The 17,370-nt window shown below is 36.2% G+C and overlaps 3 protein-coding genes across 4 annotated transcripts in view; 1 reads left to right on the top strand and 2 right to left on the bottom strand.

The window, feature by feature from the left end:
• Window positions 1-5,853: 5,853 nt before the first annotated feature.
• LOC136831465 (zinc finger MYM-type protein 1-like) lies at window positions 5,854-9,301 on the bottom strand. Its single transcript, XM_067091959.1, has 2 exons — window positions 9,005-9,301; window positions 5,854-8,578 (listed from the first exon to the last, which is right to left on the bottom strand). Exons 1-2 carry the CDS (start codon window positions 9,022-9,024, stop codon window positions 7,444-7,446), a joined length of 1,155 nt encoding a protein of 384 aa, XP_066948060.1. The 5' UTR covers window positions 9,025-9,301; the 3' UTR covers window positions 5,854-7,443.
• Window positions 6,120-7,160, bottom strand: LOC136831122 (52 kDa repressor of the inhibitor of the protein kinase-like). Its single transcript, XM_067091076.1, has one exon. The coding sequence runs from the start codon at window positions 7,158-7,160 to the stop codon at window positions 6,120-6,122; it is 1,041 nt and encodes a 346-aa protein (XP_066947177.1).
• Window positions 9,302-12,623: 3,322 nt separating the features above from the next.
• LOC136831464 (kinesin-like protein KIF18A) overlaps window positions 12,624-17,370 on the top strand; it is a 55,590-nt gene continuing 50,843 nt past the window's right edge. Inside the window, exon 1 of one of the 2 annotated variants that reach the window (XM_067091957.1) lies at window positions 12,624-12,832. The gene's annotated coding sequence lies outside the window, so the exon portion shown is untranslated. The remainder of the gene's footprint in view (window positions 12,833-17,370) is intronic. The other variant, XM_067091958.1, reaches the window with a different exon arrangement.

Raw genomic sequence — 17,370 nt, 5'->3', positions numbered from 1 at the left:
GAAAAGAAAACGATAAAGAAATTGATTACTATAGTACATTTTGTTAAAACCCCTGGGTATAGAATTGCTATGAATTGTGTAAGAGTGAAGTTATAAAAAAGAAAGTTACTAGAGAGGAATATGTTTTTTAGTTGTCAGTTATGGCAGTTGGTAAGTTTTTCATTTTCACTTAGGAAGAAGAACTTTGCTTACTTTACATTTGATAGCAGCCTGATTTTTGTTTTTTTCATACCACTCACAAATCATTTTGTTCATATGATGTTGGATAGAGATGAAAGATTTGTTTATTTTTTGTACATGATATGGAAATTAATTTAACATTATATAAATTTATCAGCATTGAAAATTGTTTTAGAAATGTTAAGGAGTTGAGACTCGAGAATAGAAGTTTTGAAGAATAAAAAGAGGAAGTAAATTGCCTTGAGGTTAACAATTTTAGTTAGTGTTGGCAGCACATTGTATTTGAAGTTAACTGTGATAAGCCTAATCCCCTAGGAAAGTAGTAATCTGTATGACCCTGTGAAATCTTGTGTGAGCTAAGTTCATATTTACAGATGTTTAAGCATGAAGTGGTATTGTGGTGCAGAAAAGTAAATTTTCTTTTTTTTTTTATTTTTAAGTTTTTATCAACTCTTTCATTGTAGGTTTAATAGTGATGGCAGTTATTATTTTATTGATTTTGTAGAAGTCAAGAGGGTGAACAAAAGACCTCAAATTGTTTAGGTTACCTCGAGTGAGAGAGAAGTCTTTGCATCCTTGAGGGCAGTTTTGCAGTCTTATTAACTTAAAGTACTTCGATATGCTGTAGTGAGGTATAACACGATTCTCTATTGGCACTTATTAACTGAGATTTTATTACAAGAAGTTTGTCATTTCTCTTTAGATGTGATATACCAGTAAAGTCTTAAGACAAGTAAAAAGTTGGAGATGTGGGTGTTCGTTTTGGCTGCGGAGAAGATATTACTTGAAAGCAGATTAACTTGATTAAAAACAAAATGAGAATGTGTTTTATATTGAATCAAGACAGTTATACCTCAAAGCCACAAGGGAAGAGTACGGTACTCTAGCATTAATGATATTGGAAAATTGTTTTGTGGATTTTAATTCCAAAACTGTAACTTGATGTTAAAGTGTTAGGCAGAAAGACTGGTTCTGGTAGGTAAATAAATTGTTTCCTTGGAAATGACATCTGTAGAGTGCTGCTGTTGGCACTTGTGTTTTTGCGGCTACTTTACCAAATATGCTCAAATTTTTAGATGTAGTGCTCACTGTTTTAGAAACTATCCACCCATTTTAAAGCAATACACTGTACCTCAGTGACGTATTTTCCTGAATGTTGAGTATGAAAGCATTTCAGAAAGTATGCCGTTAATGAAGATGAAAAGGAAAAAAAGTTGCAGACGCAAGAACTGCATTATTAAAGATTGTTTGAAAATGAAGCAAATTATAGAAGAAAGTTGAATGGCTGGCTTATCTTCTATCCCTCTGCTGTTTTCCTTCTATTACTGAGTTACATGAATGGTAGTCAGAGGTGTAGAAATAACTACAGTATGTATCCAAGGAATGTTAAAGTATACTAGGTAAACTTAGATAAAATAAATCACCTGTAAGCAATATAGAAGTTTTCTCTTTAGTCCTTTCATTACATTCTTAACTTGATTGACTTCTGCTCTGATCATAATTCAGTGAAACTGTGTGTTGTATATTACTGTACATATAGAACCCAAGAATATAGATGAATAATACAGAGAATCCTGATACAGTACTCATTTAAGCTTAAAGGGTTTTGATTTGACTTGAATTATAGGGACATTGTTGTTATAATATTCCAATGTCAGCATTTTCTGCACCAGTTTTTCATAATACGATGCCTAAATGATACATGTAAATATATATATAAAATAAGTTTTGAGGTTTCAATTTTCGTAGTGTATAATCTTACTTTATTGTGATGAGTTCACGACTTAATGATAAAGAGTGTGATAAGAAACTTACCTCGTAAGGTATTTCAAATGTAGAATTTTTTTTTTAGAGGTCATGTTGTTAGTTAGAATAGCAGCATTTTTTTTTTTCATTTTGGCCAGTAGTGTCTGTTGCCTAAAGCCATTGCAGATGAAATCATACTAAGTCTTAATATGTTAGAAGTTGTCTGGGCTATATGAATACAAAGAGTAAAAAAATACTCATAGTAGCATGAGTCTTAAAATGGAGAAACAAATCTGCAGTTGTGTAAGTGTACAAATGTATTACAGTATGCAAATAGAACTTGACAGAGAGCTTTTGAGAATGTGTATGATTCTCCTTTTCAGTCTCTGTTACATAACTGTGGATTTGTTTCTGCAGTACAAGGAATGTGTTCCTTTTGCATCAAGCACAGATGACAGGTTCTAGAGAAACTTTACACTGATATATTTTATAGCTTAGTGTTTTATGGCAAAAGGTTTTTAGGACAAAAGCTTAAATATTAGTGGGAATTTTTTTTTTCATGTAATAACTACATGTTGTGGCATTGAATTTCAGATCCAATCCTTAACTCTGTCTACAAAGGCTTTGCAACAGTTTTGAGGTATCCTTAAGTCTTTCATCAGTTCATCTTTCCTCACTTCTCAGTTATTTTCTTTTGTGTTTAGCTACACTTACCAACAAGTGCAGAGCTCCTCTCCCCAGCATCCTATATATACTGTATACTCATAGCTGAAAGAAAATGAAGAGCTTTTATGTAGGGTAATACAGGTTGTTACCTTTTTTTAACAAATTTTCAATGAATTGAGGATTTAGTGTTTAAGCACATTTTTTCTTTGCACAGAACCAATGTATTAGCGTTTTGTAAGAATTCTTCTGTGGGTTATATGTAAATGGTCTTTATTGCTTATATGATTTAGTAGTAAGTGATTACATTGTAAATAATTCTGTTAGAAATACATTCCCATCATGAATTTTCTAGTGATGTTGCAATTGGTCTTCAAAGGATTTCATGTACTGTACTTAAATTATCATAGGAATGTGTCCTTTATTGAAATTTTATTCACCTTTGTGAACATTATCAGTGTCTTAGTTACTGTAAATTTGATGATAATAGTTATCACCTATCATTGATGAAAGATAACTTTGCCTTACCTAATTTTGTCAGCACAGGTTGCTGTGGTAATTTTTAAATTGGTATTGACATTTCTGTATTATTTGCTTTGATATACATTGGAATTTTCATTACTCATTAATTTTTATATTAATGCTGTACAGTATTTACTTAACTACTAATAAAGTTTTATTTATGCCTTCTTTGTTTCACATTACTCATTTACCCGATGTGCATTAGCCTCCTCTTTTCATCATAAAAATATGGGGTTACAGTAGACTTGCATCTCAGTGAAGCAGGGCTGTAAAGTTAGTCACCACAAAAAATAATGTGGAATTTCTGTTATTAAGATTTGTCTGTGTCATCAGTGAACACATAACATCAAAACATGTACTAAAAGTCAGATGTGGTTAATTTTCATTGTATATGCAGTGTCTAATGACACCATTCTCCCTATTGTGGTTGTAATTAGCAGTACTTAAGCAGCCAAAACCTGGACCAAATTCATGAGCAGTAGTTTAATAAAATAAGACTTATCAGTTAAAACTTTGTTTTTACAAACCATCAAGAGTTGAAGTTTGGGAATGATAATTCCAGTCAAGACAGGTGGCAAACCACTGATTTTGAGCACCATGTAGTGATACAGATCACAATTTTGTCCATCTGTTAAAACTTTTCTATAATCACTTATGTGATGAGAGAAAGCTGATTGCACCATCCAATTGTCCATGGTGAAGGTCATCTTCATACTGAATGCTCATTTGTTGATTAATTTCTTCTGCTGTCAAATTTTCATTTCCCCACCCTAGTTTCTGTGACCAAAACAAGTGGGGAAATCAAGACAGTCAAGTTAAAACAGGTTAAATTTTTATTACTGCCATAGGACTTCACTTTTCTGTAATGGGGCCTATATTACCTGTGGAACCATAAGTTGAAAATCAAATACTATCCCTCCTCACCCATAAAATTTGTTTAGCTGAAATGGCCAGGTAAGGTGGAAGAATGAGGTTTATAATGTGGCCATCGGTGCTAGGCTTGATTTCTAGAGATGGTCACAGACACTAAGGATCAAGTATACACCTCAAGGTTTATTCTGGGGACAGGTCAAGATGGATGGCCAGGAAGCACTGTGTTGTTGGTGAAGAGAGATGGAAGGAGGAGAGTCGTGTTAGGCAGGGTAACTTAAATATACTCCGAGAATTAATACTTGATTGAGCTACTGCAGCAGTAGTAGAGTAGCATTGCGAAGCAGGTGTAAGTGAGGTATCGTGGTAAAATTCCTCCAATGGTAGGCCTAATTGGTATATAAAGTTTGTTCATACTTTTTCATATGTGGCAACTGTATAACTGCTGTTGACAAATAGAGTACTGGACTTGGAAAAAATAAATAAATTACTCAAAGGTAAGACTGAGTGTCCTAACAGAAAAGAAATGACAGGTACCTACTAGCAAGGGGTAAATCAAAGAGATTTTTACATAGAATAGTAAATGGAAGAAGATTTAATAGGAAACGGCTAGTTTTTACTTTCCAAGAGGGAAAAAAATTCAAAGAAATAGCTGACGCCAAATCAAACTAGTGAATAATAAACGTATAAGCCACAAATGCTCCTTCATGTGGCATTCCTTTTACCTTGGAAACAACTCGCACTCAAAAAGACTTATACTTCATAAGTACATCTGCTCAGGCCAGCATTCAAACCTGTGCCTTTTGGGTTTGATGCAGAGGAGACAGAAAACGCATCCATGCGGCTGTCAAGAGAGATATAAATTGATTTCGATTCTGCTGTCCACACTGCTTTTGAATTTTGCTTTTTTGCTCGGAACGAAATTCAGCACATTTCCACCAAGATAGTTGATTATAAAAGGCTGTGTGTAATACTCCCAGAGTACACTGAAACCGATTTTAAGGATTTGTGAATAATTATCTATCTGTCTATATATATATATATATATATATATATATATATATATATATATATATATATATATATATATATATAATATATATAAAGAAAAAATCCACAAAGGAAAGAGAAACACTGGAGTGCTGCAAGTGAGGCCTTTCGATTGTCATCCTTTACTTAGCAGAGACAGTCAAAAGGCCTCGCAGCACTCCAGTGTGTCTCTTTTCTTTATGGATTTTGTCTTTATATTTATATAATCATGTTCCATATTTTTGTGAGTCAGTTACACTTTTTATATTATATATATATATATATATATATATATATATATATATATATATATATATATATATATGTATGTATGTATGTATATATATTATATTGTGATTTCTACCACTATGTATCAGTCTTTCAATAATGGCTTGGAAAAATTGAAGCTTGTTGGGACCTACACCAGTTTCTCACTTTTTCACCTGTGTTGATGTGTGATAAACGAATCAGTGTTAATTGGATTATAGTAATCCTTCATATATATATATATATATATATATATATATATATATATATATATATATATATATATATATAATTAAAGGCAATGCCACCAGTGGCGGATCTAGGTAATATTTTTAGGGGGGGCACTTGGCAGTTGGCATACTCAGAGCCGTCAGAGGCTTCCTTACAGAGTACTGACTGCTGAGTACAGAACAGTACCTACACTTGTTGAAATATGCGTCTACATTATTTGGGAATAAAGTAAAGTACCTGGTACTATATATATATATATATATATATATATATATATATATATATATATATATATATATATATATATATATATATATATATAATTTTATGAAAAAAAAGAATCAGTTTAACTACAATGAGGCAAATTTATTCTTTAAATATATTCAGAAAAAAATACATTCATAGCCTAATAGTATATTGATTAAAAAATGTATATTTAGTGTTCTTACTTATGAATTTATTTTTTAAATGTCAGAAAAGAAATACACTCATTTCTATAGATTGGTGAAACAAACAAATAGTAAATTTATTCTTTTTCTTACTTATCTCTTCATTATACTTTATAATTATGACAGGAGAACAAGTTGGTGTGATGCAGATTGTGACACAGCTTATATGATAAACTCTTTCCTACGTTTTTTCTTCTTGGAAAATATATCAATGATACTTGTGACAAAATTTTGAATCACATCATTATTAGATAGTTGACGGTGTATGCATACCTTGGCAAGGCCATTCAATCTATCTTCCCCCATTGTTGCTCTTCTGTAGGATTTTATGTGGTTAAGAGTTGAAAAACTTCTCTCAGCTGTGGCTGATGAAACAGGCAAAGTGGCATACATTAGTAACAATTTTTTTGTAACAGGATAATTTGGTGAACACTGCTCATACGTATCTAGTATAGTAGTTGGCCAAGAGCTTTTTTCCACAGCAGACCAACGCGATCTCCACATAGTGAATTCAGTGACATAATCATGTGTATCATCTAGTCCCAGCATAGAGTCATTTATGAGAAAGTTTTTATACAGCAATAAAGATGGGGCCATATCATCAAAAGAGGTTTTGTGAAAATAGCTTGGAATTAAGGAACACATTGAGCTAGCAGTTGCATGGTAATCTGAAAAGCGTTCCTCAAACTGGCTGAGAACAAAATCCAAAAAGGGGATGAAGACTGCTCTGCGATAGTATTCACTTGGTGTGGAAGATGGATGATTTGATCTATGAGACTGTCTGTTTGCTAACCTGGGCACAGATTCATTTACATTGATCTCAAGTCCTAGCTTAATTGCATCTTGATAAACTGCATCAAACACGTCATTTTCTCTCAGACTTTGTACTTTCTCATGAACTGACTTTATTTGAGTGGAGCATTCCAGCATGTCTGTACTGACTGCCTGAAGTTGTTGTGACAGTGGTCTGGTCTCAGTTAATATCGCACTAAGAACACTCAAAGAAACAATGAACTCGAAATCTATCTTTTTAAGCAAACTACGAGCATTTCCATCATTTTTCCAAGATGCTATATCTGTGAGAGCTTCTATGACATAAGGAAGCAACCTCTTGAAAACAATCAGAGCATCATGCCTTTCTACCCACCTAGTGTCACTAAACTTGTGCAACCTGTAGTAACTGTGAGGATGGCTCCATTTCATCTTTTTGGATTATGTTTTCCATACATTTTATTCTCTGTGGTGAAAAATGAAAAAATTTACAATTTCATTAATGTCATTCCAACAATTACGGATGGCAGGCACTTGGCTGGATTTGGAGATTACCAAATTCAAGCAATGAGCAACACAGTGAATATATACAGCTGCTGGGTACTTCTCTCTGATTATAGCCTGACATCCTTTAATACCACCACTCATAGCACTTGCACCATCATACCCTTGGCCAATCATGTAGAACAAATCAATGTTATGCCTCATTAATTCATTAACTATTTTTTTCAGCTATACCTTTTCCTGAAAGATCATCAATCTCTACAAATCCTAGAAAATCTTCCCGCACTTTCCCTTCATCTAAGTACCTGACACTAACTGATAATTGTTCCTTCCTATTGTTGTCAGTAGTTTCATCAGCTATTACTGAAAAAAATTTAGATTTGCTAATTCTCTCTGAAATTACATTGGAAATGTGTTCATCAATACACGCAATAATATCATTTTGTGTAGTCTTACTAGTGTAGGTTGCATTTTTTTTAGCATTTTTCAAGTGTTTTTCTAATGCAGTATCCCCTCTCCTGACTGCAAACCGCAGGAGCTCACGGAAATTACCTTCATTCCCTTCTCTCTCACTTCCCTGAATGTTGCCATCATCTCTGTGACCTCTTAATGATAAGCCTTGTCTGCCCAAGTAAACAATGCAGTGAATGATACCCTCTAGTCCTTTACGGTTCAAAGATACTTCTTCTTTATGTTGCTCATCTAGTGCTGCATGGATATTGGTTGTAGGATCTTTCATTCTTTCAAGAAAATTGTCTGCTCTCACTGCATTAGTCTGGTGATAGGATGTCTGACTGTGTTGAACTAAATAACCATCATTACCTGTCAGCCTGTCAAATCTCCTTAAAGGTTCAGTTACTAATGATTTTAAACCCTGCTTACTTTTGCCACCATCCCTTTGCTCAAATACCGTGCAGACTTTACAAAATAATCCCGACTTTACGTGAGAATATGCCAACCATGCAAAATTATCTAAATGGCTTTGTCTAAGAAACCTTTTCTTTCCACCTCTCTCTGTGTGAGGTAGCTGGTAAGTATCCCCAGGTCTCCATGAATTCTGAAGAATATCAACTTTGTCTTTATCAGTTTTTGACATGCCCACCCATAAACCTATGTCCATGGCTGACAAAGGTTCTCTATCAACACTTCTTGCATTTGAAAGGGAGTCACTACTGTCACTCAGTCTCAGGTTACCAGATTCAACCGTTCGGTCCATTGGTATTTCTAAAGATTTATGGGATCTAGATGGTTGTGGGATATCTGGAGCTGGAAGTGAGATACTACAGCTGCTGGTATTTTCAACTGAATCAACACCTTGTCTTTCATTCCTTGAAGCTGAACCGGATCTAGGTGAGAAAAAAAGCGCATTAGAGCATTAGAGCTATAGAGAGAGAGAGAGAGAGAGAGAGAGAGAGAGAGAGAGAGAGAGAGAGAGAGAGAGAGAGAGAGAGAGAGAGATTAGGCTTTAAAATAACCCTTAATATGTTTATTATATTTATAACCACCAGACAACAGCATAAAGGAGAGAGAGAGAGAGAGAGAGAGAGAGAGAGAGAGAGAGAGAGAGAGAGAGAGAGAGAGACATGGTGTTTATTAAACGTTCTTGAGATAAAAAGATAGATAAAGTGAGAGAGAGAGAGAGAGAGAGAGAGAGAGAGAGAGAGAGAGAGAGAGAGAGAGAGATTAGGCTTTAAAATAACCCTTAATATGTTTATTATAACCACCAGACAACAACATATAGGGGAGAGAGAGATTTTATGCTATTTACTTACCCAGGAGGCTGAGAAGGCATATTATCTTTCTTTTGAAATACATGTCAAGCTTGGGTTGTTTTGTTTTTTTACTGCTCCCCTGTGTACCCTGTGTTTCCCCGGGGGGAATTTTTGGTTCATTCACTGTCACACGTTTCATGATTGACGGTTGACCATTGATAATTTGATTTTCACAAGTCTATAATCAACACACACTACCAACAATGGTGAACAAGCGTCGCTAACTTTGCCTTGAACCGATCGAGACTGACTGCGCTGCATCAGCCGTCAGTCAGCCTGGGGCCCTGCGACGTGACTAGTACAGGAAAGCTTCTCGTCCGTTTTCTGCACTGTCGTCTCAGACTCGTCTGTTTATGAAAATTGTCGGACAAATAAGTCAACTTATAAAACTTCCAAAGTACCAGCTAGCTCCTTTTTGAGCAAACAATGCATTCCTATAAGTATAATGATCTAATTGACATATTCATAAATTACTGTGTAATTTACATTCCTATACATAGTATGATAATACGATCATGTGCCAAATGTACTTGATTGATAATTATCCGATTATTATCGTACCCTGAGTCCTGACAACTGCCTGCTGTAACAGACGCGAGTGTTTTAAGTCTTAATACAATACATTACATACGTGTACTCCAAGATGACAAGTGAATGTTATTTATTTGTTATTTATAAGTAGTTTTTTGTAGCTATGGTTAACTTTACATCTGTGAAGATTATTATTATTATTATTATTATTATTATAATTTTTTTTTTTTTGGATTTTGGGGGGGGCACGTGACCACAGGCCCCCCCCCTGGATCCGCCACTGAATGCCACGAAGGAAAGTGAAACGACGGAGTGAGTGGTGCTAGGCCTTTCGACTTACTGTCGAAAGGCCTAGCGGTGAGTGCCGGACAACTGAACCAGTGGACAACTGAACCAGTGTACGACTGAATCAGTGAACTACTAACCAGTGGACAACTGAACCAGTAGACGAGTAAACCATTATTATTATTATTATTATTATTATTATTATTATTATTATTATTATTATTATTATTATTATTATTATTATAAAGAACCAGTGAAAACTGAACCATTATTATTATTATTATTATTATTATTATTATTATTATTATTATAAGGAAGCAATGAAAACTGAACCAGTATCATTACAGCATGTCTCTTCAGTTTGGGATCACCGAACGAGGGAAATCTCTCCTATTATATGGTTCATTTGTCACTGGTTCAATCGTAGTTGTCCTAGATCCATTTTTAGAGTCCACTAACATGAGAGGTTTGCAGATTGGTGGACGTCGAAGGGATCCCCGTTTCCCTATCAAAATTTGGAACCACTTCGAGGATGCAGAATAATGTGCTCCAAGAACCACAAATTGTTGTGAAGGGTTCCATAATGCCCTGAAATCTGTGTACATGTGTGCTTACCCAACCACGTGGAAGTTTTTGAAGGGCATCGCTCGGGACATCGCTGTCCAGCATTTGGCGTCTAAGAGCCCGTCGCCCCGATGCAATCTCTTCCAAACACACGTGTGTGTTCGTGTGTTCGTCATCCATCGGAGGGGACAAGACAGAACAAGAGCATCTCGTTTTCTTTCTCTGACGGAACGCGACTTCACCCATACAATATTTCAGTCTGTTTCTCCCTAACCATTGTTGTCTCGATTTATGTACAATCACCGCTAATTGCATTGCCATGCAAGCATTCTAATCATGTACTCATAATGTTCCACCGAATCTTCTGTATCAAACTGTATGTATGTTTCCGTTTGTGAAGACGCCAAACGTCTCGCCATTTCTCATATATTATGCTACTGCATTGTGTGCATCGGTGCCATGCACCCACTAACAATTACATCAAACTACACCGTTGTACAGAGGTGAACTAGACAAGGTCTCCTATTTGCTAACAGTAACTAATATGCGGGTCGTGTAGATAGGGGACACTGTAGTGCACTGTATGTCATTATATCAGCTGGTTTATATATATTTTTGTATTGTATTTTCTTTTCCTACAGCATTCACAATGATTCATGATTTTTTAATAGATGAATGTTTCTTAATAAATGTTTCTTAATATTTTTTCATTGTATCTTCTTTTCCTACAGCATCCACAATGATTCATGATTTTTTTAGAAGAATGTTTCTTACTAAATGTTTTTTCAATTGTACTTTGGTTCAATTGTCATTGGTTATTGTCCACTGTTGTCCATTGGTTTAGTTTTCCACTGGTTCAATTGTCAGTTGTCCATTGGTTCAGTTGACCACTGGTTCAATTGTCTACTGGTTCAATTGTCACTGGTTCATTTGTCCACTGGTTCAGCTGTCCTAGAACACACATATATATATATATATATATATATATATATATATATATATATATATATATCTGTATATATATGTACAGTAGATATATATATATATATATATATATATATATATATATATATATATATATATATATATATTTATATATATATATGTGTGTGTGTGTGTATGTATGTATATACATATATGTGTGTGTCTTTTTCACTATGTATATGTGTGTAGGCTATTCCCAAACCTAAGTCTAATCAACGAGTTTTGGACTTAGGCCTGGATCCCATCTGCTATATACAGTTTAATTTAAACAATAGTAATTTTAAGGTTGTACAGAGAAAAATCTTTCCATATTTAGGTTAAATTTTCTCCATACATTAACTCATACATATTATATGTTTAAGTTTCCTTGTTCTGGGAAACAAATGACAAAAATTCTCTCTTTTCAAGACTTCCATACACCTTCTCCTTAACCACTTCTTAAGTAAATAAAGGTAACTCTGAGAGTCACGTTTGCTCATTGTTGATTCGTTTCATTTTTATGTTAAATTTTTATGTTAAGTGAAGTTTGTTCTTTAGAAAAAGAAATAATAAAAGGGAAGATAGCAAAATAAAACTACGTTAGATCCATTAACTGAAGCCAGCCAAATTAGATTTGAGTGCTAGAGATAAAAGAAAAAAAATCAACTTTGCCTGAGGGCTAAAATAACGAAAATGGCGTGGCGTACGAAATACAAAGATGACGTAGAATATTACCAGCTTGTTAATTTTTTCGCACAATTTACCTTTCCACAGGTGCTAATTATTTCGGTTATGGATTCTGTTGGTAGCGATAGACAGGTGCCTTTGACTAAAAGAGAAGTAAGTGATGATTTCTCAATGTTTTTGTTAAGATACTATCACAGTTACTTGAAATTTCAGTAAAATGATGGCAGACACCTGTTCATCGTCTAGTTTTATTTAGCCTCTCTTTAAATGATTAACGTTTAATGTAACGTTTGAAATTCAAGAAGACTCTCTAAAATTCCAAGAAATTAAGTGAAAAGTTTATTTTCAATTTTAAAATCCACTTTCTTAAAATAACAAAGGAATGATGTGATTGGCGAGCTTTGTCCAGACAGGCCAAGCATGTGTTGTTTTTGCGTTTTGCATTGTAGTGATGTAAAACACAGCAGAGTAAGAAAACTTTTGAATTTTTATAAAAAATCACAAGTCATATATCAGTGATGTAGTTGAGCGATTTGTATTAATCGTCCAGTGACAATAGATTTAAAAAACGCCGCCATACCAATCTGATGTGGCTGGCAACTTTGCCTAGCAGCTGATTGGTCAAAACGTGGAGTGGTAACTTATCCTCGTCGCTGATTGGTCCAGATTATTTAAAAGGACGACGCCATCCTACCGACAGATTCAAATCGGCCAAGTGAAGGAAGTGTCTCCGTTCAAGTGTTGTTTATATTGATAGTTATTGTGGTGTACTATGTGTGCGGCCGTTTGGTAATGAAGGTAATGTTGGAGAAGAGTTTTTTAAGTTTGCTTTGTCGTAAAAAGGCTGCTTTTTCACTTCAGGAGGACTTAATTGTGGTTAAGTCAAGCAGCCGCGTAGCCAAAGTTTGATTGCCCCGAAGGTCATACAAAAACTGTAGCCCATCTTAGCTGGGGCTAATGATTTCATACCTTAATCTAGGTTTTAAGATCGGCTTTATGAATAAAATTAATATAATTCACATTTGTTAGGATATTCAATAGTTAGTTGTTAGGTAAGCGTAGTTTAGCAAGTCTAGGCTAACCCTCCTCGAATCTCCGTGCGAGGTAGCCCAGACCCAACTGGGGTCCTTTGGTTTTCGTAGGTTAGGTTAATTCCCGTGTTAGGACCACCTTAAAATCAGAATTAGAAGGTAGACCTAGTTAAAGCCCACAGTTCAGAAATGGGCGTAGCCTGTGCTCCTGATAGGCCTATGTTTGGTTGTCTAGGGCTAGGCTAAGTCCAATAGGCCATTACCGCATTTCGTTTGCGACCAATGTACATCTGAAGGTCTCTAGAGTAGGCTAGAGTAGCTAGCCTATAGATGACAGTAAAGTTATTGGCCAGTATTGCGGTTAAATGTAAAGGAGACGGGCGCACGAAGATATCGTTTAACATAAGGGTAAAACGGGACGAGGCTCTAACCCTGGGATACCTCTGAATGGAAGCGTAGTCCATTGTTTCCGATGTTTAGTGGGTAAAACTTTGTAATAGTTGCGTGGCCTGGTTCCTGCCAGTTGCCAACCGGACAGGTTACCATCTTTTGGGGGGTGGTCAGGGCATGGCCCTAAGTTAGATTAGGTAGGTAAGGTCTGGTTAGGTCAGGACCTGGCATTATGGGAAAGGTTTGGTCTGTTTATGTATGAGAAAATTGTTCTGGTCGACAACTGGCGGGAATCAGGCTGCGCAACTATTGTAAAGTTTTACCGATGGCAGAGTAAAGGGTCACAAATTACTTTGGAGGGAGGGGTCTGGGGGACCCCCCCCTCATGGCCAGGTTAGGATGTGGTATTTCAGTTTAGGTTAGGTAAAAGTCAGTCTGGTTAGGTAAAAGTCAGTCTGGTTAGGCCATATCTTGGAAATGCTTACTACAGAAATACCCACTACGCCTACAGTATCCCTGACTCCTTACTCTGCTATTGCTCAGGGTAAAGGTAGTTCTGGTTAGGTTGTATCCCCTCTGAAATGCGTACAGGTAAATGTAGCCTATGCCAGACTGCATGACCCCTCTATTTACATTGACAACATAATGTCATCATGACCTTTTCTCTGATGATGATACTACCTAGATAATGATTTACAAGAAAAACTCAAAAAGGTTTTACCAGAATTTGCATTATTTACAAGTATTCAGATTTGGAGGTAGCCCAAGGTAGGTATACCTGCCCCACTTGAGGTTGCATCTTTTCATTTGTGCATGTACCCTCCACCCACTCTGTCAGACCAACAGAGCTAGTGACGTTCATTAGGTCACTTGACTTTTAGTCACTAGATATGAAGTGTTCTTCTTGTGGAAGTAGCGTATTGTCCACAGCATTATTGGTCTAAAATTCAATTTTACCCCTGGTCCTAAGACAAATTGTGTTAATACTTCTGTGAAATTTTAATTCCTTGCTAAAGATTTAAACTGTTTCTGTGACTTTTGTTTAAAGCATTTTTAACAAGGTCTATCGTATTGCAATAAATTGCTAATGACCCATTGGTTAAAATAGTTCACTAAATCAAGGATTTACTGTAAAGCACTGTAGGCATTACTTGTTCTTTGCAGCGTCCCTTCAGCCCCTAGCTGCAACCTTTTTCATTCCATTTACTGTGCCTCCTTTCATATACTCTTTCATCTTACTTTCCACCCCATCCTAAAACTTGATTCATGGTGCAATTGCGAGGTTTTTGCCCTGTTACACCTTTTAAACCTTCTTACTGTCAATTTCCCTTTCAGCGCTGAATGACCTTGTAGGTCCCAGTGCTTGGCCTTTGGCCTAAATTCTATATTCTGTTCTATTCTATTGCATAACTGGATGTAGGCTGTAATTAAATAGGAATTAGACTTAAATTATAAGCTACTTAAACCATGAGTCCAAGTTTTGACAGTTAAGCCTGACCGAACCTTGACAGTGGCATAATAGCACACTCTAACATGTAATGCCCACTACTGCAGACCTACAATATTCTTAGCTTAAGCTGTAACTTCTAGTCAGCATTCCCAGTTTGGCTAGCTTCTTTTTTTTTATAGAAAAATGCACAAACCTTTATTTCTCTGACTGTTTATCTTTTATTTATTTTTTCCCATTTTATTGGTACAAGTCAACTGGTTTTTGCAGTTACCCTTTTCTCAGTAAATATTGATTGCCTTCGGTCATGTGGTGATTAATGTGGTCACTATTTTTGGCAATTTTACTTTCAGGCTAATTTAATTCATGAAGCATTGGCCAGTAATGAAATTTATATATTTCTTATCTTTGTGATTTATCCCTGTCCAAAAAAAAGGGGGGGGCTGGTTAATACTAATTTTTTTTTTTTTACCAATACCAAATTGGGAATGGACTAGCCCTAGAAGTTATAGTTAGATGGAATAGACTAGGAATGGGTGCAAGAAGTAATTTAATCATGTTAGACGAATACCTCAGCATTAGAGCCTCGATGGCTTGGTTGGTAGAGTGGCAACCACAGACTTCATAGAAGCCTTTGGCGAGGGTTCAGTCCCCGCAGCCGACCAGTCAGAGGCGGAAACTTTGCTATCCATGTAGACATCTCGGGATTACGTATGTAATCAACGGATAGGTTTGCTGAAAGCAAATGGATGTTACAGACTAATACACACATAAACAAAGCCACTCCAACATCTTCTAAAAACATAAGACACCTCACACGTCTCGAACTGTCGGACTACCCGCCCAGTTCTCCTCGTGCTGCTGGGAGAAAGGGAGCGGGGGTTTCGGTAATACATGTACACATTCGTTACCGGGGTCTAAGCGATGTCAGGCAGGGCAGCTGGTCGAGGTTACGGCCTACCCCACCGCCAAATCAAAGTCCTTCAAAGAAGGCACCGTGCTTACCCCATATAAAAATGGGTATAAAAGCACGTTAAAACGAAGAAGAAGAAGAAGACGAATACCTCAGCATTGAGTAAAGAAAAAACACAGACTACAGAAATATGTAGACCTGGTCTTGGGACTAGTTTTGAATTTAGTGTACAAAACCCTGACTACTAAATTCATCTCAAGAAGCTTGACATTTTGTATTCTTCTGATAAATTATAAGCTGTATAGTATTATAGTTAGAGGGTATATTGTACCAGCAGTTATTTCCAGGAGAGCATGTTAATTTTCCTGTTAAGCTGATTAAATCTAGGATTGTTAGAGATTGTTATTACCTGAAACTTGGGTGCCTTGTCAATTTCTTTTGAGTGGAGCACCATGAAGAACAGTTTAAACAAAGAATTTGACTGGGCTGAGTAGGTTTTAATTATTGGTGGTTATTATTCTAACCTTCACACATAAAAAGGTAAGATCACTAGAAATAACCCCTGGGCATGTCAAACCCTCTAACTGCAGTGATAGTATACAGCCTGTAATTCATTTTAGGAATAAAAAGTTTAGTCTCCTGACATGAGGCTGACCCCACCGTTAAAAAAACTAAAGCGATCTACCAGTTCCGATGTCATGTGAGAGGGTGCCCCAGCACTTGTTCGACATTGCACTAAGTGAAGTGTACCTTAGTTTTATCATGCACTACGTTAAGTGTACCTTTGTTTTACCGGACAACTGAGCTGATTAACAGCTCTCCTAGGGCTGGCCCAAAGGATTAGACTTATTTTGCGTGGCTAAGAACCAATTGGTTACTTAGCAACGGGACCTACAGCTTATTGTGGAATCCGAACCACATTATAGCGAGAACTGAATTTCTATCACCAGAAAAAAATTCCTCTAACTCTTCATCAGCCGGCCGGAGACTCGAACTCGGGCCTGACGAGTGCCAGTCCACAGCTCTACCGACTCTCCCAGTGAAGAGCTCTCGACCTTGCACTGCACATGTGCTGCCCTTGCACCTTAGCAGCACTCCATATTTTAAAAGAAAAGCACTTCCTTGGCCAAACATTCCCTCTTCGTATGAATATATGGAAACCCATTATAAAAATAACCATTTTTTACGATAATGATGCCACCAACCAACACCCCTCAGCGAGATGCTTTAAAGAACCAAACCTGTAGATTATCCTGAGCCAGCCCTCTGTCAGGCAGTTGTTGGAATTATGGTAAAAGACCGTCATCCTTCATAATCAATTACCTGGTTTATGTGGAAAAGGGTGTCAGAGAACCATCTCCATAGCATGAAAACAGCTCCCGCCCTCCATCTCCTCACTATTATGACCAGAAACTGCATTATAATTCAGTACTTCTCAGATTTTCTTTTAGGCCATGTTGTGTTGAACTTCAGCAAAACTTTAACAGCCATATTTTACATTTAAGTGTTTTGTTACATTATACCGTACAGTATATTTATACAGTATTGGTTAAAT

Source organism: Macrobrachium rosenbergii, chromosome 48 (genome assembly GCF_040412425.1).
Source record: "Macrobrachium rosenbergii isolate ZJJX-2024 chromosome 48, ASM4041242v1, whole genome shotgun sequence".
Classification (NCBI taxonomy): Eukaryota; Metazoa; Arthropoda; class Malacostraca; order Decapoda; family Palaemonidae; genus Macrobrachium; species Macrobrachium rosenbergii.
Note: the sequence above shows the minus strand (reverse complement) of the source record. Positions and strands in the feature narration are given on the sequence as shown.